At 41.4% G+C, this 23,281-nt stretch overlaps 1 protein-coding gene across 3 annotated transcripts; it reads right to left on the bottom strand.

The window, feature by feature from the left end:
• Positions 1 to 462: 462 nt before the first annotated feature.
• Positions 463 to 9,630, bottom strand: LOC110527686. Of its 3 annotated transcripts, none has more exons than XM_036983176.1 (12): positions 9,332 to 9,630; positions 8,420 to 8,702; positions 8,104 to 8,146; positions 6,291 to 6,334; positions 6,129 to 6,182; positions 5,413 to 5,449; positions 5,194 to 5,244; positions 4,839 to 4,931; positions 4,499 to 4,707; positions 2,577 to 4,036; positions 2,306 to 2,393; positions 463 to 1,595 (listed from the first exon to the last, which is right to left on the bottom strand). In XM_036983176.1, exons 2-12 carry the CDS (start codon positions 8,652 to 8,654, stop codon positions 1,495 to 1,497), a joined length of 2,415 nt encoding a protein of 804 aa, XP_036839071.1. In that variant the 5' UTR covers positions 8,655 to 8,702; positions 9,332 to 9,630; the 3' UTR covers positions 463 to 1,494. The 3 variants fall into 3 exon arrangements, with proteins under 3 accessions (XP_036839071.1, XP_021464801.2, XP_021464802.2); XM_021609126.2 differs by having other exon boundaries at positions 8,420 to 8,686; XM_021609127.2 differs by having other exon boundaries at positions 8,420 to 9,630.
• Between the last annotated feature and the right edge of the window lie 13,651 nt (positions 9,631 to 23,281).

The following is a 23,281-nucleotide window of genomic DNA, read 5'->3' as shown; positions in this document are numbered from 1 at the left end:
CTTCATCTTCCGTTACATGCTAATTGTGTAACCTGAACTCAATATTCTCCCATGTTTACTCCCAAGAGTTCAGATACAGATAGTCAAACCATGTTTTTGTATAGGTGGTAAAGTAAGGATAATTTTGGTAGTAAGTGTATCTAAAGTAAACTGGCCATAGTAGGCTATCTACCTATAAGGGATTGCTGCTACAGAGTAAGGCTACATCTCCTGATGATGATTATGATATGATTAGCAGAGAGAAGTTTAGCTGAAATTGACATAGCCCAATGTGTGTGATGTTGTGGAATGTGTTGCCCAAATACAAAGTATAATTGGAACCGAAATGTTGCCTATTATCATGTCCCTATGGCGGCTATAAACTGTTTGATTTGCTCCTGTTTTAATTAAATATTTGTGCTATTTCAGTGCAGGTTGATGTTAATTGAAGTAACTTAACATTCATATAATGATAATCTTAAATGTGTTTAAATTATCTTTATTAACATCCAATAAATAAATACCAACTTTCACAAAGGCACAGCAGTAGTATCTTATGTACAGTACATCTGTCAAGGCTCAGGAGAAGACCTAGACGAAGACAGTTTCGAAGTAACAAACATTTATTACAATAACAAAGAGGCAGGCAAACGACAGGTCAAGGGGCAGGCAGAGGTCATTAGTCCAGAGAAAAGTCCAAAAGGTACAGAACGGCAGGCAGGCTCAGGGCAGGCAGAGGTCAGTAATCCAGGGTGGTGTGACAAGGTACAGAACGACAGGCTGGGTCGAGGCAGGCAGAATGGTCAAAAACCGGGAAAGCTAGAAAACAGGAACTAGAGACAGATGGGAAAACACGCTGGTAGGCTTGACAAAACAAAACAAACTGGATACAGACAAAACACAGGTATAAATACACTGGGGATAATGAGGAAGATGGGCGACACCTGGAGGGTGGTTAAGACAAGCACAAAGACAGGTGAAACAGATCAGGGTGTGACAACATCGATTTAATGATTGTCATCAACAGTAACACTATACATGGAGATAGGACAATCTCTTCACAATTAAACAGTATGTGTGGACTATACCTCCAGGGCAATCCTTTCCATCAGATTACTCTGTCTGCACTCAGTCAAAGGACTGGTGTTGCATAGGAGTGGCAGCATTCAGAATGCACCGACTGATGCCACCTGATTCATAATGTCATTAACACTAACATGAACAGACCTCATACCTCATAATCAAACAATCAGTATCTGTTGGATGAACATGTTTCTGCGTGACTCATACAAATAATACTCAGAGTTCCCTGAGTCTAGTTCCCAGAGGGCCTTGGTCAAGTTCCTGCCTGACTACCATGCCTTGATAGGTATTTAACATACCACCTAACCACATCGTATGATATAGCAATCTGATGCCCAACTGCACAGTCGATGACATGGCACGCGACCATTGGTTGATGCAATGCAATGCCTGCGCATCGAGTCAGGCAGGAACTCAACCCTTATCAGTCTGTCAGCTCTTGTCTCTGTCAGTGGAGTAGACTGAAGAGATGACGTCTTCATCAGCATAGCCACTACTGTCTGACTGCATGCTGTCCCCTCGAACCACCAGACCTACACAGAGACAAATACACTGACACTGTCAGCTACACAGAGAGAAACACAACCACACTTAGCGTAACCCTCGAACTCCCAGGCCTGCATACTGTACAGGCAGATAATCACACAGTCAGGTCGAACGCAGATTTAGTTACACAGTCATACTCATGTCACTTAACCCTTGAACCACCACCAGGCCTACAACATACACACACAGATGGATACACAGTTATATTCTATTCATGGATTTAACACGTCAGGCCTGCATTACAGTACTTCCCAGAATAAAACATGCAGGGTTGGCCAGAAATCAGCCCATACTTTACTCAACATTTCCAGTTAGCTGACAATCTTAAAGAACAAGAATGTGAGAAATTCTTATTACGAGAAGGTGTGAGAACAAGTGGTGAACGCACCCCTTTCTTCACACACACACATACATGCATGCACAAATGCAGCAACTCATTCACAGCTAACGTGACAACAGCACTGCCCATTTGAGGAACAGTATCAACGACATTGACTTTCAAACTGTAAATTGAAACGGTTGTGTGTTCCTGTGAAATTAAACTGACGTCACATTCAGCACATTGGCTGCTCCGAATTGCGGTAGTCAGTCACCTTTCACTAAACAACTACTTTGGTAGTAAGCAGATGTACACTGTTAATATCACTCGGTTCAGCTGAATATGACCATGATGTATCAATCAAGACTATGAACTCACCTGTGTTTTGATTGACAGTAGACAGTGACAAAGATGTTGACCTTATGGTTTCTTGCTGTCCAAAGTCTTCCTCCCCTGCACTATGTACCTGTTGTTAAACAAAATTGGAAAACAGGTGGTCAGGAAAACTCCTGGCTCCAAGTATATGTCAGGCAGCCATGGGTGGATAGGTAGTTGACTACGCCACCTAGATGTGTCAATAAGCCCTAGGAAGTCAGACTGGAGTAGATTGTGCCATATAGGTTAAATCCCAAAAATTCAGTAATTTTACCTCCTCTAGCTCAAAGGAGTTGGCCTGTTGAAGACTGTGGGATGCCTCCCCTTGGACCCGGATTGGTGGCGGTTTCAGAGGACTCAGGCACCGCTTGTTCGCCCATACACCTGGATAATACTGGGCTGCTGAAGGCACCTTAGTGGTACCACCACTGGGAGTGAGAACCATCTCCGGTGTGTATGCAGAACTAAAACTACAAGCCACATCAGTTACAGTGATTAGACAAGGGGACCTCTTTCCACTAGGGAGCTTTATGGGCACGAACGTTGACTCCACCAGTGTCCCAGTTTCTAGCAAAGGAGAGTCACCCTCAGACTCAGCCTTTGGAATGGGAGTTATGGCGACCTCTAAACTCTTGGCTGAGTTATTGGTAGTTAAATCCTTCTCCTCTCTGGATTTGTGTAGTGCGTCTGATGTGGTGAAGGACCGGTCAGATCTGACATTCTCACAGGACACAACAGACGACAAAATGGTCGCCATCTGTGTGTTATTATTCCACTGTTGTAGTTGACTGCTGTAGAGTGCCTGGTGCACACTCTCAACGACCTGAGGACATATGACGTCATGGGTAACCTTGGCAACCGGTGCCACCACCGCTGCCCAGTCTGTGGGATGAATTGTGTTGTGAGTTTCTCCAACCTCACAAGTAGAACTTGGAGTAGTAAGGCAAAAGTCCAGCTTCATTCTACTACTGGGTTCTCGCTGACCTGATTCTGAAAGTGATGATGCTCGAAGATTTGGAGTTACATCGGTGTCTCTCTCTCTCTCTAAATCAGCCCCATCCCCATCTGATGACGATCCCTGGTCCAACCCCTTGCCTCTGACTGTGTCTCTATATCCCTGTGTCTCTGTCGCTCTGTCCTTGACCAGATGTGGCTCCACAGAACTAATTAAACTACTATGCCCTGTGTCCTGTACATCTGATAACAAACCCTGCTCCATCTCCTTGTCACTGACTGTGTCTATGTGTCCTTGTGTCTCTGTCTCTCTATTCTTCACCATAGTACTCGTGTCCACAGCAGCACTCATCCCATTACTGTCCCCTGTATCCTGATTCTTCTCCTCCATGCCTCTGGATACAGCCTCTGCCTTGGCATTCTCCAGGACCAGTCCCACCAAGTCAGGCAGGCTGCTTCTCTTCTTGGGGGACAACCCAGACCCAGGTCCGGAAGAAAATCCCGGACCGTGGCAGGCAGAGTCCGAGCCTAGCTGGGTGGAACCACCAGAACTAGTATACAGGCACATCTTAGAAACCGTGTCCTTAAATCGCTCCACTGGAGACCTCGGTTCGCTGCAAACGCTTCCCATGAAGCGCCGTCCAGTCTGCTTGTCGGCGGTGGGGGAGATGCTGAACTCGGGAGGGGAGAGCTTCTGAAGGGGCATGCGGGACACATGGGAGTAGAGGGAGTAGAAGGCATTGGCCATGGCTATTAGCACCTCTACCTGCCTGAAACGACCTGCAGGGGGGAGGTGCGTTCATCAGGACAATTGAAAGAGAAAACAACCATTTGTTTTGAATGTTCTGGCTGCCTAACACAGGACAATGAGAGATGCATTAATGGTTTTTGTTCATAGCAAAAAACTGCGTATAATGTATTTATTGTATGTTACGATGATTGGTGGAGAAACATACTATACTGACAGTGCTATGTAAATGTAGACCGAATCATATAGACACTGTCTATTTAGAGATTAAGCTCTTTAAACCATTTGAACTGCATAAAAAGTGCTGCATAACTAAAGTTATTATGCAAATGAAAGTTGACTCATGTACAGACCTGGTTGTGTTGTGGGTGGGTGTTTATGACAATGATGATCATTACCACAGTAATGTGTGGGATTCGGACACAATGGTGGTGTGTGTGGGTGCGTGAGTTTGTGTGTGTGTGTCTGTCTGCCTGCATGCGTTTGTGTCTTACTGGCCAGAGAGAGTCCTGGGTCCTCCTGTCGGAGGCGGTACAGTTGGGACTGGAGGAAGAGGAGGAAGTTGATACCGTGAAGCTGGGAAGGGAAGTTGAGGAAACGGGTGGGGATGCGGTCTGTAACATCAGGCTCGTCACATCCGAACCCCAACTCGTACAGAGTCTCCTCTGCATCCTCTGCACACAGTTGCAGCACCTCAGACACACTGGGGTGTGTGTGTATGTGAGTGGTGGGGATGGAGAGATAGAGGGAGATAGAGATGTCCTGACAGATTGTATATACTATATGACTGTTAAGACTGTAACATAAGGTTGATAGTGGTTGGTCCTAACACACCTTGATGCCTTACTGGTGCTGTTGGAGAAGCCACTGGAGGCAATACTGTAACCGAGGTGGAGTAAGGGCAGAGCCAGCCTCTGACGGGGAGTACTGCAGGAACAAAGACATGAGATCAACATGCGACAGGTGAAAAATAAGCAATGAAACAACTTAAAAAACAAACAAAGTTATTATAGTAACAATGTAATAACGGTTGAAGCATGCCTGTATTCAACAGATATCATATGTTAATGTAATCGTATTTAATGTACTAGTAGCTGTTAAAATGCATAAAGAGGGATAGTCAAAATAAACTCTAGAATATTAAATATAGCTTGCCATATGTCATAGTTTGTGGGTTGCTCTAACTGACCTGGTGGTGACTCCACATCTGTGAAGATGTTTGGGTGGCGGAAGCAGCACCCTACACAGGCACCAGTCAGCAGGCACAACAGTGGGAAGATAAAAGCAGGTCAAGCTCAAATCATGTCAACCAAACTTGACAAATCTAAACCTCCCTCTGAATAGGAAGGAATTTGGTGCATAATTTCTGTAATGAAATCACACATTCTTCATATTCCATTTATCTTACCTCAGTTCTGAGACTCCTTCGACATTTAATGCTGTAGCTGTAAAACATTAAAGTGAGTGAAAACAGAACACTGTGTGTGTGTGTTTGTGTATGTGTGCGAGCGTGCGCATTTGCATTCATGCTTGTGTGTGCGCGTCTTCCTCCCAGATCTCTGTGACATTTGGCCCTTTGTGTTGTGAGGCTCCAGTGAGTGTTGGCTCCTCTCTTTGCAAACATGCTATTATTATTGCTTTGTATATTGGGCCAATCTTAAAGAGTTTCCGTCAGTCAGCAGCTAAATCACATGCACCAGGATGTCAGTCACTCATGGAAGAGGTGAAGGCTTAAGGTTTGATGCTACAATGAGTACATGTTCCTGGTGTACTATCAGTGGAGAAGCAGTCCTTAGACATGAGGACAGGCAGGGTATGTCACCAACATGTACAGACTTCTACTCTGAATTTAAATGGAACATTTAAAAAATGAAAGTGTCCATTATTCAAACAGGTATAATATTGGATAAAAGACCTATGTTCTTTAAACATATTAAATGAATGGAAAATTAGTTTGAATAGGAATAGCAAAAACAAAGAGGAAGGCGGTCACACACAAGATTAAAATAACCTTTTTCCAAAACATCCATGATGCTCTCCTACTTTTCCTACAAAGCTATTTCCTGCTTTGATTATTTACTATGGTATGCGTGTCATTGGGTTTATGTTCTCTTTTATCCTCACCCTCGGCACCCAGACTCAGGTCATCTTCAAAACTGTTCGCTTTCAGCAGAGACTCTGGAAGAGGAGAATAAATTATAAAATAGAAGCAGAGAGACTATAATCAGTGTTTTATGCCGACCAGTCGGTAGATTGCAGTGACGGTGGCTTTATTGTCAGACTTACCAACAGTCAGATGATTGCTAGAGTTCTCTGAGCCTGTCTCCAGCCTAGTAAAAATATATAACGTACACCAAAAAAACATTTTAGGATTCTGTATGGAGGAATGTGTAAGGGTGTGAACTGGCGGCAGAGAAGTCAGACGCAGGAGAGAAATAACTGTGTTTCCAACTACGCAGTTTATTGACAAAAAACCTCACAGGAAAACATAATAATTCAAATCAATGGGTAACATAACTCGATGCACATCAGTACAGACGTACACATACACTTACAATAAACAATCACTGACAAGGACATGAGGGGGAACAGAGGGTTAAATACACAACATGTAATTGATGGGATTGGAACCAGGTGTGATGGAAGACAAGACAAAACCAATGAAAAAAAAAATGGGATCAGTGATGGCTAGAAGGTCGGTGACGTCAACCACCGAACACCGCCCGAACAAGGAGAGGGACCAATTTCGGCGGAAGTCGTGACAGAATGGTCTAAGATTACTCCAAATGTGTTCTCCAACTCATAAAAACTAAAACTAAAAATAAATGTTTTGAAAAAGGCTCAGGGTCATCGTTCACCGTTGATTTGTCCTATCTTCGCAAGGTCAATCATTTTGACCCCTACGTTAATTTTTTTTAAAAAATGTATTACTTGTTCAACAAAATCTCTGTCTCTGAGCAATTGTATTAGTATAAAATAATATCTCACTTTTTTGAGCATACTATATAAAATAATAATTTGGTGTGTCCTATTTCACACAAGTACATGTGTGTATTAATACACATATCCCAACTCTTCCTGAGATACTCTTGGAGAGTGGGGTCACAGCCAGGGTCTGCCATAATCAACGGTGACCCTGAAGCAATTAGGGTTAAGTGCCCCATTTCTTTTACAGATTATTAAGACAGAAGTTCACTTTGTCGGCTCGTGACCTTTCCGTTACTGGCCCGATGCTCTCACCGCTAGGCTACCTGCCATCCTATATATCTATTTTATACAGTCATTTTTGCTAATCTTTATCAAGGGTGTCAATTTCGCAGACCACAGTATACTATACAGCTCTGGATCAACCTATAGGCATGATCTCTAGCTAGCTATCCTCCCAGTCTGTTCAGTAAAGCTACAGCTTTTAAAAGTTGGTTCACTTCCTACATAGGAGATGCTCTCAGGCTGAGTGATTAGCAGTCAGATTGTCAAGTCACGTTAACCACAGATGTTTTAAGAACGCCCCAACATTTCTTATCTGACATTATTTTAAATCAGATTCTATAAAACCCACAAAATAGCCTGAACATCCAAGTTCACACACCAGTTTAGCCACATTTTCAGACTCAACTTGATCAGCCAAGTTAGCCATGATCATTAGTAACACATGTGTAATTGCACAATAGTGAAGTTTGCATCCAGTGATGGAACAATTGCTTTTCTGTGACTACAATTTTCTGGTCAACACATAACTACAATAATCAACAGAACAAACAGTACTTTTGTACCATTTCCTATGATGCAAACTTGGGACTATAAACACCAAAAGCATTCAAATAGAATGTCCTCTAGTATAAACAGAGCCAAACTAGTTCTAGAACCAAGGTGTTTTGGAACAAGAATCCACTTTGGGCAATGCCATTGACCTGTATCCATATTCTAAACAGAATTCACATCTGTAACATTTCCCCAAACTGTGGGTGGTTTACCTAGACAATTTATTTTTATTGTTTAACTTACCAGTTGCCACTGGCTGACACATCATCCTATTAAGAGTCTTTCTTGTAAATGTCATTTCAAAGTCAAACCTTGCACGGCATGCTCACTCACTCACCCACAGCCCAGAAGCCAGCTCTCAATCTTTCCTGCAGAGCATCCTGTGGAAACAGTGGACATAGAACAGTCTGGGTGAGCATTCAGCATTCAGAAAATTAAAACTTCTTACACTCTTTTTTTCTGTGCTTTGTCGCAAAGATGTGTGATGCATCATGAAGTGGCCAACCGCCCACATATGAGTTATAAATATACCAGACTAAGCAGAGTTTTAACCCCCTGCATGTTATTTTCTTTATCACACAGATATCTTACAGTAATAAATCAATGTCACTCAAATATAAATTCTTAATCAAGCTACCAAAATGAGAACTGACCATCTGAGAAGACGTCATCCTCTGATGCAGACTGGTGTTGATCAGAGGGATGGGTGTATGGTGGTCCATGTGGGGCAGAAGGATGGGTATATCCTGGTCGTTGTAGGGTAGATGGGTGGGCAGAGGGGTGGATGTATGGTCCTGGTACCTGTGGATCTAGTTCTTCCAGGGTTAGCCACTGTCGACTTGTCTGGACCCAGGCCTGACGCCTGGTCGTAGAAGACGGGCTCTCCATCAGACCGCTCACCTATTCACTCAACAGCTCACCTATTCATTGAATAGGCTACTTCAATAATTATCAACTGGGAGAACCCAAATCATGAAGTAAGTACTGTATCAGTAGGTTTATATTGACACAATACTTCCAAACCAGGACCATCCAAATGATAGTTTCAGTGAAACTACAGTAGCCTACAGGGCATTTCATGCAGGAACATTTAACCCCCTGATATATAATCTAGTACAGCTGGTTGGAATAGCAAATTATTACATTATTGAAATGAACAGCTGCAATTTTAAAAGAATTGACACCACACACTCACTCAAATAAATCCATAAGTAGATAATCATCATAAGTCACAAACTCACAAAATAATTGCAATTATGTTAATGTTGTGCTGAAAAATAATAGCCTACATGACAATCACATTAGAAGTTCCCTCTTAGAAAAATAAAGTTATTGTATTATAAAGCTTAACAACTGCCAATATTTGTAGAAAGCTTTCAGTGCACATAATTACTCATGTCAAATTTGATACAACTTTATTTCACTGCTCAAGCAAAAAACAAGGACGTATTTAGAAAACATGGCTGAAAATCCAAACGCATGCAGATGCTGATACCAAAGTAGGCCTACAGTATTATATTTCAATAACTAATGTAGAGACAAGCAAATCTTCATTTCAAGCCTACCTTCACTGGCAGGTTTCAATTCTGGTTTCTCCCACTGCGCTCACCAGTCTCGACTCGTGTATCTTATTATCAGAATAGCACTGCTTAACGTTACATCATCCAGGTTTTCTTCAGTTTTTCTGATGACAATCTACTTAAACTGTTTATCAAGTACAAATGTTGAGACTATCAACACATCGCCTAGGCTACATGTTCGCGCCTGTCTCGTTCAACTGTCTCTTTAGGCGCAAATACAGAGAAGGTAAAAAAGGAAGTGTGGCTTCAAGTGAAATAAATTAACATTGCGACACATCCTCCCGGCAGTAAAAGAAGCCGACACATACACACTGTAGAATAGCTAGTCTAAAGACGAAGAGCTGACGGTGGCCCTCTTTATACCTGCTGGTGATAATATGCGCCCTGATATTTTCGTAGCAGGTTCAGGAGAATCTACGCTGCAGGTTAGGATAATTAGGTTAGCGAAAGGGTTAGCTAAATGGGGGGAAAATGGTTTAATTTTGAGGTCAATTTGACAAAAGCTGTATCCCATCTAGACATGACCCTCGAAGTTGGAGAGACATACAGATAGTTGGCCCAACCAGGTCTCCGTGCATTTTGTATTATTGTGGATGTAAATCAGAGACACTCTGTTTATTATGATATGTTATGTTTCGTTTGATATGCATTAATTTGTGGATATCCATCACCCATTTCGTATACGTTACAAATTAGTATTGGTATTATATGTTACGAATTTAGAAAGTATGGTACGTATTAGCCAAATGTTTGAAATATTACGAATTCTAGCTAGGTGGCCAGCTGGCTAGTGTTAGCTTAGGCTAGGGGTTAGTATTAGGGGTTAAGGTTAGGGGAAGGGTTAGTTAAAATGGTTAGGGTCAGGGGAAGTGTTAGCTAGCATGCTAAGTAGTTGCAAAGTAGCTACAGAGTAGTAAGTAGTTGAAAAGTTACTACTTTGCTAAAATGCTAAAAGTGTCCGTGATGAGATTTGAACTCTGGAACATTCGGGTTGCTAGACTTAAAGTTATAGGCCCACCCATCCACCCAAAACAAGTAACCATCTGTCTTGTCTAAGTATACGAAATGTAACATAGCACACACATTTTAATGATTTACGTTTACTATGCTATGTCTAGTCTATGAGACCAGGCTGGACAGACAGACACCAGACCACAGGCTCTCCTGCTAGTGTGTGCCAAGGCTGAGCAGTCAGTGCAAACAGGTTATCTATTATTTATCCCTTCAATTCCTTTACGTTCCTCACAACTAAGTTAAATAGATTTTTATTATAATAAATCCCTTTAAAAACAGCAATATTTTGATGATCCTGAAACAAGACTGAAATCTGAGTTAGGCCGATGCTACTGGAGCCATAATCTTATGAAAGTTGTATTTATTTATTTTTTTTACATTAAAATCATTGCCTGCAGTAGGGTTAGACATGCAGTACCAGTCATAAGTGTAGACACACCTACTTATTTTAGGGTTTTTCTTTATTTTTACTATTTTGTACATTGTAGAATAATAGTGAAGACATCAAAACTAAAATAACACATATGAAATAATTTAGTAACCAAAAAAGTGTTAAATATATCAAAATCTATTTTACATTTGAGATTCTTCAAAGTAGCCACCGTTTGCCTTGATGACAGCTTTGCACACTTGTTAAACGTTAATTTGTGAAATTTCTTTCCATCTTAATGCGTTTGAGCAAATCAGTTGTGTTGTGACAAGGTAGGGTTGGTATACAGAAGATAGCCCTATTTGGTAAAATACCAAGTCCATATTATGGCAAGAACAGCTCAAATAAGCAAAGAGAAATGACAGTCCATCATTACTTTAAGACATGAAGGTCAGTCAATATGGAACATTTCAAGTTTCTTCAAGTGCAGTCACAAAAACAATCAAGTGCTATGATGAAACTGGCTCTCATGAGGACCGCCACAAGGAAGACCCAGAGTTAAAATCCAATCAATTGTGTTTGTCACATGCGCACAGTGAAATGCTTACTTACAAGCTCTTAACCAACACCTTTAAAATAATACCTTTAAAAAGTAAGAAATTAAAGTAACAAATAATTAAAGAGATGGTAGCAGCAACATTATGTACAAAATATGTTACAAACAATGCAAAAAAATAAAATAAATAGCACAGTTGGTTAAGAGCCTATAAAACGGCAACCATCCTCTCCGGCGCCATTCTGTACAGATGATCTGTGTACTGTGTATCCAAGCAAACTATGGAACATTCTAATTCATCATAAACCCAGATTTTAGTCTGTAACCTATGCCTATCTTAACATCTGGCACATAACAACAGCACAATTGCCAGAAAATAGCCTAAGGTTTCTTGCTCAGAGATTTCAAAATCCTCTCTCTAACTTTTATCACTCATACTCTCCTTTCGGATGTATCTATAGTTATGCAAATGCACAAAGAGGATTTATTTACAATTATAAACCTGGTTCTAGTCCTGAAAGCCATGGTATATCAGACAATATACCACCGGTATGACAAACCATGACTTTTTACTGTTCTAATTACGTTGGTAACCGGTATATAATAGCAATAAGGCATCACAGGAGTTTGTGGTATACAGCCAATATACCACAGCTACCAGCTGAACAGCCTTTATCCGTGGTATATTGGCCATATACCATACCCCCTTGAGCCGTATTGCTTAATCATAGCAGTCCAAGTTAAATCTACATCCACTGATGGAAAATGATTTTTTGGGAGTCTAGTTTTCAGGCCTTTTAGATGCATTTTGAGTGGTCATTGGCCTAGAAATTTTAGCTTGACCTGGCAACCCTGCACTGACAGAAAGTTGGAAAACTTCTGCTGTTTCTAGGAAACATGACAATGGCAGACATGGAATTCACCTTTGTGAAATGTATTCTATTGAAACCACTTCTCTGACACGAAGCTGAACATGATCAACATGGTCCAAGGAATGAATATCAATATCTAACATCCACAATACTTATTTGGAATTTTTGTGATGGTTTTCTTAAAATATAACCAGGTAGTGAGTGCATAGACTACTAGAATGAGAACTTGTAGTTTTTTTTTCAGAATATTGGATATTTTTATATTTTTTTACCTTTATTTAACTAGGCAAGTCAGTTAAGAACAAATTCTTATTATGCTCTGATATGCTCTGTAGTATGCCATAGTATGCCATTTCTCCGTGCCCTTGTACATTCCTCATTATTATTTGTGATTGTGCAACTTGGAATTGTAACAGATGTGATTAAATGGAGTCCACAAAGATACGTACTGTATGGTAATTGATTGCATGTAAGTATCACTAAAGCATGGAGTGTATTTATTTAATTCTCAACCTTTTTGTTGCTTTTGTCAGAAAACACGTAAAGAACGGAATTTGATTAAATCACAAAACACTCACTGTACAGAAAAGGATTAGACTATACATGTACATCAGTTCACATATTGGGTAAACAATATGAAAAGGAACCTCCCGGGTGGTGCAGCGGTCTAAGGCAGGGAGGGTTTGGCCAGCCGGGATGTCCTTTTCCCATCACGCTCTAGTGACTGGGCTGGGTGCATGCACGTCGACTTTGGTTGCACGGTGTTTTCTCTGACACATTGGTGTGGCTAGCTTCCTGGTTAAGTGAGCAGTGTGTCAAGAAGCAGTGCTGCTTGGCAGGGTCGTGTTTCGGCTGAAGCATGGCTCTTGACCTTCCACTCTCCTGAGTCCGTACGGGAGTTGCAGCGATGGGTCAAGACTGTAACTACCAATTGGATATCACGAAATTGGGGAGAAAAAGGGGTAAAAAGTACCTCAAATAAAAAATATAATATGAAAAGGCTTAGACTATACAGTATATACATCAGTTCACATAACTTACTGGGTAAATAATGTGCCAAGCAGTCAAATACACTTGCTATTGACTCCACAACTGGTGTCTCGGGTACTTGCTCATCAATGGCTGGTTTCCTGGACACAGATTGAGCCTATACAATTGCCAGTGTAGAAATCCCCTACAATAACCCATGTGTAGCCTATTACACTTTACTCACACTTAATCGACAATCAACAAATATGCATTTTTTTTGGTGACAGCAATATTACAGACAAAACCAATTGTAGGCTCTAACATGGGACACAACATTTAGATAAATACATTAGCTATATTGTTGCAAGCAGCATACAGTCAGGTCTATAAATAGTTGGACATTGGACATTGACCAAGTTATTATTGTTTTAGCTGTCTACTACAGCATATTGGAGATTCAATTAAATAATAATATGAACTGAAAGTTCAGGTATTTACATCCAAATCAGGTGAACGGTGTAGGAATTACAGCACTTTTATATGTGGTCCCCCCCTTTTTAATGGACAATTAGCTGCTCAGCTGTTCCATGGCCTGGTGTGTGTGTTATTCTCTCATTAGTTAATTTACAAGTAAGCAGAAAAAAAGGTCTGGAGTTGATTTCAAATGTCGCATTTGCATATGGAATCTGTTGCTGTTGTCATGACTCTCCTGTGAGGATACAACAGATCAGGTTACAGTGGATCAACTCTATAGAGCTCTCTCTCTCCCACAGAGGGGGAGAGGGATGGAGGTGGTGGTTTTATGACACCTCACGTCGTTCGTAAAAAAAAAAATAGGCAGCAGACGATTCCTTTTGGGGTTTAGTTTGGGTGATCGGATGTCTGTGTCTTATGAAGAGTTTGCAGCCCAAAACTACAACATCAAACCATGGACACTGGGATAATATATTTCAACATCCGGATATTGGGTATGATGAGAGATGCAATATGGAAAATGAATGTTTATTTTGTGATGTCATTAAAAGTTGCATGAAGACGTTATAATAAAAACATTGTAACTTGAAGAGTTTTCATACTGTGTACATCATTGTGTGGAAAGTATCCAGGATAAAGAGAATGTTTTGTGATGATAAGACTGTGATTTTGGTTCTCTAACGAGACCATAGTAAATTGTGAAACCTTGCCTTGTAACAAGGGAAGCCAAAGAGTGCGTCAGCCTGATGTAAAAACGTCCCCTTTTTACCCGAGGGTATAAAGCATTTGAGTTAAGAATTAAAATAAACGGACCACAGCTGCAGCATGGGCTAAGATAGTCGCAACCCCAAAAATACAACACGAGGTTGAAGACAAAGGCATCTATGCTACGGTTGAGTAGCTGTTCTAAGTACTGTATCTAAGAAGGAGAATTTAAGTAGGATCATCCAGTTATTCTCTTTAAATCATTGTGTCCTACACTGCTTTCATTGCCACTCTTGGATCATCGACATGGCTGATTAGCCATCCTCAGGAGACCACTCTTCCAGAATAAGTGGAAGTAAACAGAAAACTAAGGACATTGTGACCTCTTGTGGACAATCAGAGACTTACACCTGAGAACAAAAGACAAGGTCATCCAAAGAGAGCCCAACAGAGCTTTACGAGGAAGACCTTCAGCACGTAAATGCATCATTATATTACCTCTTACCCAAAGGAACGGCACTTCGGGGCAAGGTATTAGGGCTAAACTAAGTGTAGTTTACAAATGTATCCAAGTGTTGCTTCTCTTTCTCGCTCTTTCGCTCTCTCTCTTTAAATCGAAATCTTGTGTAACAAGTCTCATATTTTATTAGTACGTTAGGGACTTGTTGTCATCATATTACATTTCTAACCTGTACCGTGTGTGTGTGTGTGTGTGTGTGTGTGTGTGTGTGTGTGTGTGTGTGTGTGTGTGTGTGTGTGTGTGTGTGTGTGTGTGTGTGTGTGTGTGTGTATCTTATGTTATCATTTAGCTTGTTAGTAAATAAATGATCAAATCAATTTGTGTGATTCAGAATAATTAGTAAGACTCGGGTTTGTGCAGATCTACAAAGTCAACGACATTCAAAATGAGACTGATATGAGGAAATGATTAATTGGTGACTGGTATGATATCTATATATTCTTGAGTTAATTCGGGAGAAGGGCACTCATTAAGACGGTAACTCCCGTGGTGCCCAAAAATCCTAATGAGTTAATTGTTACATGATTAATTATTATTCGATAAATAGCAGTCATCACATTAACTAGATCTAGATTCCAAGATGGCGTAGCAGTGCAGACGTTGTAACAACACCACCCGTAGCACACGCTCCAGCAGGTATATCTCACTGGTCATCCCCAAAGCCAAAACCTCCTTTGGCCGCCTTTCCTTACAGTTCTCTGCTGCCAATGACTGGAACGAATTGCAAAAATCCCTAATGTTGGAGACTTATATCTCCCTCACTAACTTTAAACATCAGCTATCTTAGCAGCTAACCGATCGCTGCATCTGTACACAGCCCATCTGTAAATAGCCCATCCAATCTACCTACCTCATCCCCCATATTGTTTTTATTTACTTTTTGCTATTTTGCACACCAGTATTTCTACTTTCTACATCATCTGCACATCTATCACTCCAGTGTTAATCTGCTAAATTGTAATTACTTTGCTACTATGGCCTATTTATTGCCTTACCTCCTCACGCCATTTGCACACACTGTATATAGACTTTTTTTCCTGTTGTGCTATTGACTGTACGTTTGTTTATTTCATGTGTAACTCTGTGTTGTTGTTTGTGTCGCACTGCTTTGCTTTATCTTGGCCAGGTTGCAGTTGTAAATGAGAACATGTTCTCAACTGGCCTACCTGGTTAAATAAAGCTGAAAAAAATGAATAAATAAATGATAGTCATGTCACGACACTGTTAGCCCTCAATATGAAGTCCAAAGAGCTGTCAATGCCAGTGAAGCAAGACATCATTAGGCTTAAAATTCAAAACAAATCCATCAGAGAGATAGCAAAAACATTATGTGTGGCCAAATCAACTATTTGGTACATTCTTAAAAAGATTGAACGCACTGGTGAGCTCAGGAACACCAAAAGGCCCAGAAGACCATGGGAAACAACTGTGGTGAATGACAGACAAATTATTGGCCAGATCAAAAACACCCTCAAGGAGGTAGGCGTATCTGTCAAAGTCAACAATCAAGAGAAGACTTCACCAGAGTAAATACAGAGGGTTTACCACAAGATGTAAACCATTGATAAGCCTCAAAAACAGCTAGACCAGATTAGAGTTTGCCAAAAAAACATCTAAAAAAGCTAATGGACAGATGAGACAAAGATCAACTTGTACCAGAATGATGGGAAGAGAAGAGTATGGAAAAGGGAAGGAACTGCTCATGATCCGAAGCATACCACCTCATCTGTGAAGCATGGTGGAGGTAGTGTTATGACATGGGCGTCTATAGCTGCCAATGGAACTGGTTCCCTAGTATTTATTGATGATGTGACTGCTGACAAAAGCAGCAGGATGAATTCTGAAGTGTTCATGACCATATTATCTGCTCAGATTCAGCCACATGCTTCAAAACTCATTGGACGGCGCTTCACAGTGCAGATAGACAATGACCCGAAGCATACTGCGAAAGCAACCCAATAACTTTTGAAGGAAAAGAAGTGGAATGTTCTGCAATGGCAAAGTCAATCACCTGACCTGAATCCAATTGAACATGCATTGAGCATGCATTTCACTTGCTGAAGGCAAAATGCCCCAAGAATAAGCAGGAACTGAAGACAGCTGCAGTAAAGGCCTGGCAGAGCATCACCAGGGAATAAACCCAGCATCTGGTGATGTCTATGGGTTCCAGACTTCAGGCAGTAATTAACTGCAAAGTATTGGCAACCGAATTATTAAAACTCACAATTTAATTTATGATTGTTCATTTGTCCAATTACTTTTGAGCCCCTAAAATTGGGGCCTATGTATAAAAGTGGTTGTAATTCCTACACGGTTCATACAACATTTTTGACAAAACCCTTAAATTAAAGATGAACGTCTACATTTAAAGCACATCTTGATCGATTCCTTTCAAATCCTTTGTGGTGGCATACAGAGTCAAAATTATGCAAATTGTGTCACTATCCAAATACCTGACTGTATTTAATTTATTTACAGTGCCTTCGGAAAGTATTCAGACCCCTTGACTTTTTCCACATTTTGTTACGTTACAGCCTTTTTCTAAAATGTATTAAATAAAACATTTTCTTCCTCAATCTACACACAATACCCCATAATGACAAAGCGAAAACAGGTTTGTCTTATTTACATAAGTATTCAGACCCTTTGCTATCAGACTCCACTTGTGGTAAATTCAATTGATTGGACATGATTTGGAAATACACACACCTGTCTATATAAGTTCCCACAGTTGACAGTGTATGTCAGAGCAAAAACCAAAACTTGAGGTCGAAGGAATTGTCTGAAGAGTGCAGAGACAGGATTGTGTAGAGGCACAGATGTAGGGAAGGGCACCAAAAAATGTCTGCAGCGTTGAAGGTCCCCAAGAACACAGTGTCCTCCATCATTCTTAAAAGACTGAGCAATCGGCAGAGCTCTATAGTTCCTCTGTGGAGAGCTGTGCGAGAAGCTTCCAGAAGGACAACCATCTCTGCAGCACTCCACCAATCAGACCTTTATGGTAGTAGCCAGATGGAAGCCACTCCTCAGTAAAAAGCACATGACAGCCTGCTTGCAGTTTGCCAAAAGACACCTAAAGGACTCTGAAAATGAGAAACAAGATTCTCTGATCTGAATGCCAAGCATCACATGTGGAGGAAACCTGCAACCATCCCAACATTGAAGCATGAGGGTGGCACGCTGTGGAGATGCTTTTCAGCGTCAGGAACTGGAAGACTAGTCAGGATCGAGGGAAAGATGAATGGAGCAAAATACAGAGATTCTTGATGAAAACCTGCTCAAAGTGCTCAGGACCTCAGACTGGGGCGAGGGTTTACCTTCCAACAGGACAACAACCCTAAGCACACAGCCAAGACAATGCAGGAGTGGCTTTGGAACAACTCTCAATCAGAGGTTGACCGATTAATCGGAAGGGCCGATTAATTAGGGCCGATTTCAAGTTTTCATAACAATCGGAAATCGGTATTTTTGGAGGCAGATTTTGCAGGTATTTTTTTTAAACTTTATTTAACGAGGCAAGTCAGCTAAGAACACATTCTTATTTTCAATGGAGGCCTAGAAATTGTGGGTTAACTGCCTTGTTCAGGGGCAGAACAACAGATTTTTACCTTGTCAGCTCAGGGATTCAATCTTACAACCTTACGGTTAACTAGTCCAACGCTCTAACCACCTGCCTCACGAGAAGCCTGCCTGTTATGCGAATACAGTAAGAAGGCAAGGTAAGTTGCTAGCTACCATTAAACTTATCTCATAAAAAACAATCAATCTATCATAATCACTAGTTAACGACACATGGTTGATGATATTATCTAGCGTGTCCTGCGTTGCATATAATCGATGCGGTGCGCATTCGCGAAAAAGGACTGTCATTGCTCCAACGTGTACCTAACCATAAAACATCAATGCCTTTCTTAAAATCAATACACAGAAGTATATATTTTTAAACCTGCATATTTAGCTAAAAGAAAGGTTAGCAGGCAATATTAACCAGGTGAAATTGTGTCACTTCTCTTGCGTTCATTGCACGCAGAGTCAGAGTCAGAACAGTTTGGGCCGCAGTTTGGGCCGCCTTGCTCATTGCAAACTAATTTGCCAGAATTTTACGTAATTATGACATAACATTGAAGGTTGTGCAATGTAACAGCAATATTCAGACGGAACCGTTCCGTATTTCACTGAAAGAATAAACCTTTGGTTTCCAAATGATAGTTTCCGGATTCGACCATATTAATGAACTAAGGCTCGTATTTCTGTGTTATTATGTTATAATTAAGTCTATGATTTGATTGAGCAGTCTGACTGAGCGATGGTAGGAACCAGCAGGCTCGTAAGCATTCATTCAAACAGCACTTTTGTGCGTTTTTGCCAGCAGCTCTTCGCAATGCTTCAAGCATTGCACTGTTTATGAATTCAAGCCTATCAACTCCCGAGATTAGGCTGGTGTAACTGATGTGAAATGGCTAGCTAGTTAGCGGGGTGCGCGCTAATAGCGTTTCAAACGTCACTCGCTCTGAGACTTGGAGTAGTTGTTCCCCCTGCTCTGCATGGGTAACGCTGCTTTGAGGGTGGCTGTTGTCTATGTGTTCCTGGTTCGAGCCCAGGTAGCGGCGAGGAGAGGGACGGAAGCTATACTGTTACACTGGCAATACTAAAGAGCCTATAAGAACATCCAATAGTCAAAGGTATATGAAATACAAATGGTATAGAGAGAAATAGTCCTATAATTCCCATAATAACTACAACCTAAAACTTCTTACCTGGGAATATTGAAGACTCATGTTAAAAGGAACCACCAGCTTTCATATGTTCTCATGTTCTGAGGAAGGAACTTAAACGTTACACGTTAAACGTTCTTACATGGCAAATATTGCACTTTTACTTTCTTCTCCAACACTTTGTTTTTGCTTTATTTAAACCAAATTTGCCAGCATACCACTGCTGGCTTGCTTCTGAAGCCATCCTGGTCAGATGGGAGACCAGATGCTGCTGGAAGTGGTGTTGGAGGGCCAGTAGGAGGCACTCTTTCCTCTGGTCTAAAAAAATATCCCAATACCCCAGTGCAGTGATTGGGGACACTGCCCTGTGTAGGGTGCCGTCTTTCTGATGGGACGTTAAACGGGTGTCCTGACTCTCTGAGGTCATTAAAGATCCTATGGCACTTATTGTAAGAGTAGTGGGTGTTAACCCCGGTGTCCTGGCTAAATTCCCAATCTGGCCCTCAAACCATCACAGTCACCTAATAATCTCCAGTTTACAATTGGCTCATTCATCCCCCTCCTCTCCCCTGTAACTATTCCCCAGGTTGTTGCTGCAAATGAGAACGTGTTCTCAGTCAACTTACCTGGTAAAATAACGGATAAATAAAAAAATGGAACATGTTTCATTATTTAGTTGAGGCTAAATTGTTTTTATTGATGTATTATATTAGGTTGAAATGTGTTCATTCAGTATTGTTGTAATTGTCATTATTACAAATAAATAAAATGAATTGGATGATTAATCGGTATCGGCATTGAAAAAAATCATAATCGGTCGACCTCTCGTCTCAATATCCTTGAGTGTCCCAGCCAGAGCCCAGACTTGAACCAGATCAAACATTTCTGGAGAGGCCTAAAAGTAGCTGTGCAGCGACACTCCCCATCCAACCTGACAAAGCTTGAGAAGATCTGCAGAGAAGAATGGGAGAAACTTCCTAAATACAGGTGTCATACCCAAGAAGACTCGAGGCTGTAATCGTTGCCAAAGGTGCTTCAAGAAAGTACTGAGTAAAGGGTCAGAATACTTATGTAATTGTGATATTTCCGTATTGTGTGTAGATTGAGGGGGGGGGGGGGGGGGGGGAAACTATTTAATCAATTTTAGAATAAGTCTGTAAAGTAACAATGTTGAAAAAGTCAAGGGGTCTGAATACTTTCCGAATGCGATGTACCCCAAGAGTGAAGTAATGTTTCTGAAAATGCTCTAAAGGTTGGTGGGACATGTCAAATAGCCCAACAGCAAATGAAGAGTCAATTTACATTTATTTTGCCTGCAGAGATCCCAGTAAGAAGAAGCAGCATATCTGTCACATCGCAGGTTGTGGGAAGGTGTATGGTAAGACGTCTCACCTTCTAACCCACCTCCGCCGGCACACTGGAGAATGACCATTTGTCTGCAGCTGGTCTTTCTGTGGGGAAGAGATTCACACGCTCAGATGAACTGCAGCGCAGTAAGAGGAGACACACAGGTGAGACGTGCCAATACAATATATCTTTATTTAGCCTAGTGGTTAGAGCATTGGTCCAGTAACCGGAAGGTTGCTGGATTGAATTCCCGAGCTGACAAAGTAAAAATCTGTCATTCTGCCTCTGAGCAAGGCAGATAACCCACTGTTCCCCAGGCGTCGAAGACGTGGATGTCGATTAAGACAACCTCTGATTCAGAGGGGTTGGGTTAAATGCGGAAGACACATTTCAATTGAATACATTGAATAACTGATTAGGTTTCCCTTTATTTCCATTTTACAGCGATAATGAAAATGATCAATTTTCACCACAGGTCATGGCCAAGTCAGGAGCTGTAGATACTGTTGTCACTCCTTACGAGGGCTAGATTTCCTTGGCAGACCGTATGGCCAGACCAAGAAAAGCTCTGGGCCCTAGTTACAGGCTCTGAGTTATAATAACTTGGTTTTAGGAATAACCCCTGGCCCTAGCTATTGACATTTCTGTCATTTAGCAGACTCTTCAGTCTTGGCAACTTTTATGGTCAAATGTGACAATGACTGTGCAGTTGATGTATGATGTTTTCATTTCTGAATAATTGTTATGAATTAAACCGCTTGATGCCAGAGTGAATAAAAAAGAAGGAACATTTACACAGGATTTATAAAAATGATAAAATATCTGAGAACTAGCTACCAGCAACCATGCATTTTCAATTAAATGAGGGACACGAGAAGACTAGAGAATTTGAGAGCCAAGTTCAACATTTCCCAAGATTATGCAAATTTCAGCCACGTGATGGCCAATCAGGATAGGGCAGCTCAGGCTAGCCAGATTTGACATAGGCTAACAACCTGATGAAGATCCGGTTCGGATAGAAATGTTAATGGGGGGGGGGTGTTTACAATCTCACATATGCCAGCCGGGACACTAACCTTATGTTTCGTTATTACTTCCAGGTGAGAAGCTCTCATGTACATTGTGTCCAAATCGCTTAATGCGCAGCGACCACCTCTCCAAATACATCAACACCCACCTCAACTTAAAGGAACCACCTGCGGTGCCACAGCCTCCAATAACTCTGCCCCTCAGTCAGAAGGCGGAATCACAAAGGGTGGGGCAGGGGGCGTAGTCAGCGATCAGCACACACGTATCGCCATGGAAACACTATCGCCTGAGGGCATTGCCCGATTGGCCAGCAGCGGCATCAACGTGTTGCATGTGGCTGATCTGCACTCCAACTGTAACGGATATGAATTACTGATTGGATGTGGGAGTCAGGTCAGAAGAGGAAAGTAGTGTAGACAGTGGACATGGACTTTTATCTAAGGGCTAAGAAGGGATAATGGATAATGTATGTATGGATAATATACAGAACAAAAGTACAACTAAATGCTACTGATATGAAGGGAGGGTAGAGTTCAATAAGTTATTTTTGAGAGCTGCGGCAAGGCAGAAAGACCCTGTCCCTTTATTTAGATGTATGGCGTTGCCCCATGGACTTCAAGCCAATGGAATGTTAAGTGGAGTAGAATCTATATGTTGGTTAGGTAGATCTGATGATGGAAGGGTATGAATGGCACTACTAAAGTGGTGATTTAATTTTGTTTTATATAATAATTTATCTAGGCAAGTCAGTTATGAACAAATTCTTATTTACAATGACGGCCAAACGCGGACAAGGCTGGGACTCCCAATCACGGCTGGATGTGATACAGCCTGGATTCGAACAAGGGACAAGTGACGCCTCTTGCACTGAGATGCAGTGCCTTAGACCGCTTAGACCACTCAGGAGCCCTGTCATAAATTGTCGTTAACATAATCACAAATTCCCCTCTCTGCAACTGGTGTGAGATTGAGGTAGGCTTCCAATGCAATATGAATCCATCTCTTCCAGTCTTTTTGTACAGCATACAGATGGCTGCACACTACTACTATTGCTACTCAAGAGTCTAGCCCCCCCTTCTCAGTTCCCTCTTGGGTCTCTTCTTTTCCAACCCTCTCTCCCTACCTGGGTATAGTACAATGTATACCAGGGCTTCCTTCTATACTCCACTGCACTAGCGCTTGTGAGTGGGTTGGGCCTTGCCATGTCTGCTCTGACCACACCCAGTTTGACCATTAGTTCCTTCTCATTGGAGGCCAGTTTAAAGTTTTTATTTGCAAAGTTTGGAGCGTTTCATCTTGCTGAATATGCTGCAGACCTAGGAGCACTAATCATCAGGGGATGGACGAACTCTCTGGTAGCCTAT

The sequence above is a fragment of the Oncorhynchus mykiss genome, chromosome 7, assembly GCF_013265735.2.
Source record: "Oncorhynchus mykiss isolate Arlee chromosome 7, USDA_OmykA_1.1, whole genome shotgun sequence".
NCBI lineage: Eukaryota > Metazoa > Chordata > Actinopteri > Salmoniformes > Salmonidae > Oncorhynchus > Oncorhynchus mykiss.
Note: the sequence above shows the minus strand (reverse complement) of the source record. Positions and strands in the feature narration are given on the sequence as shown.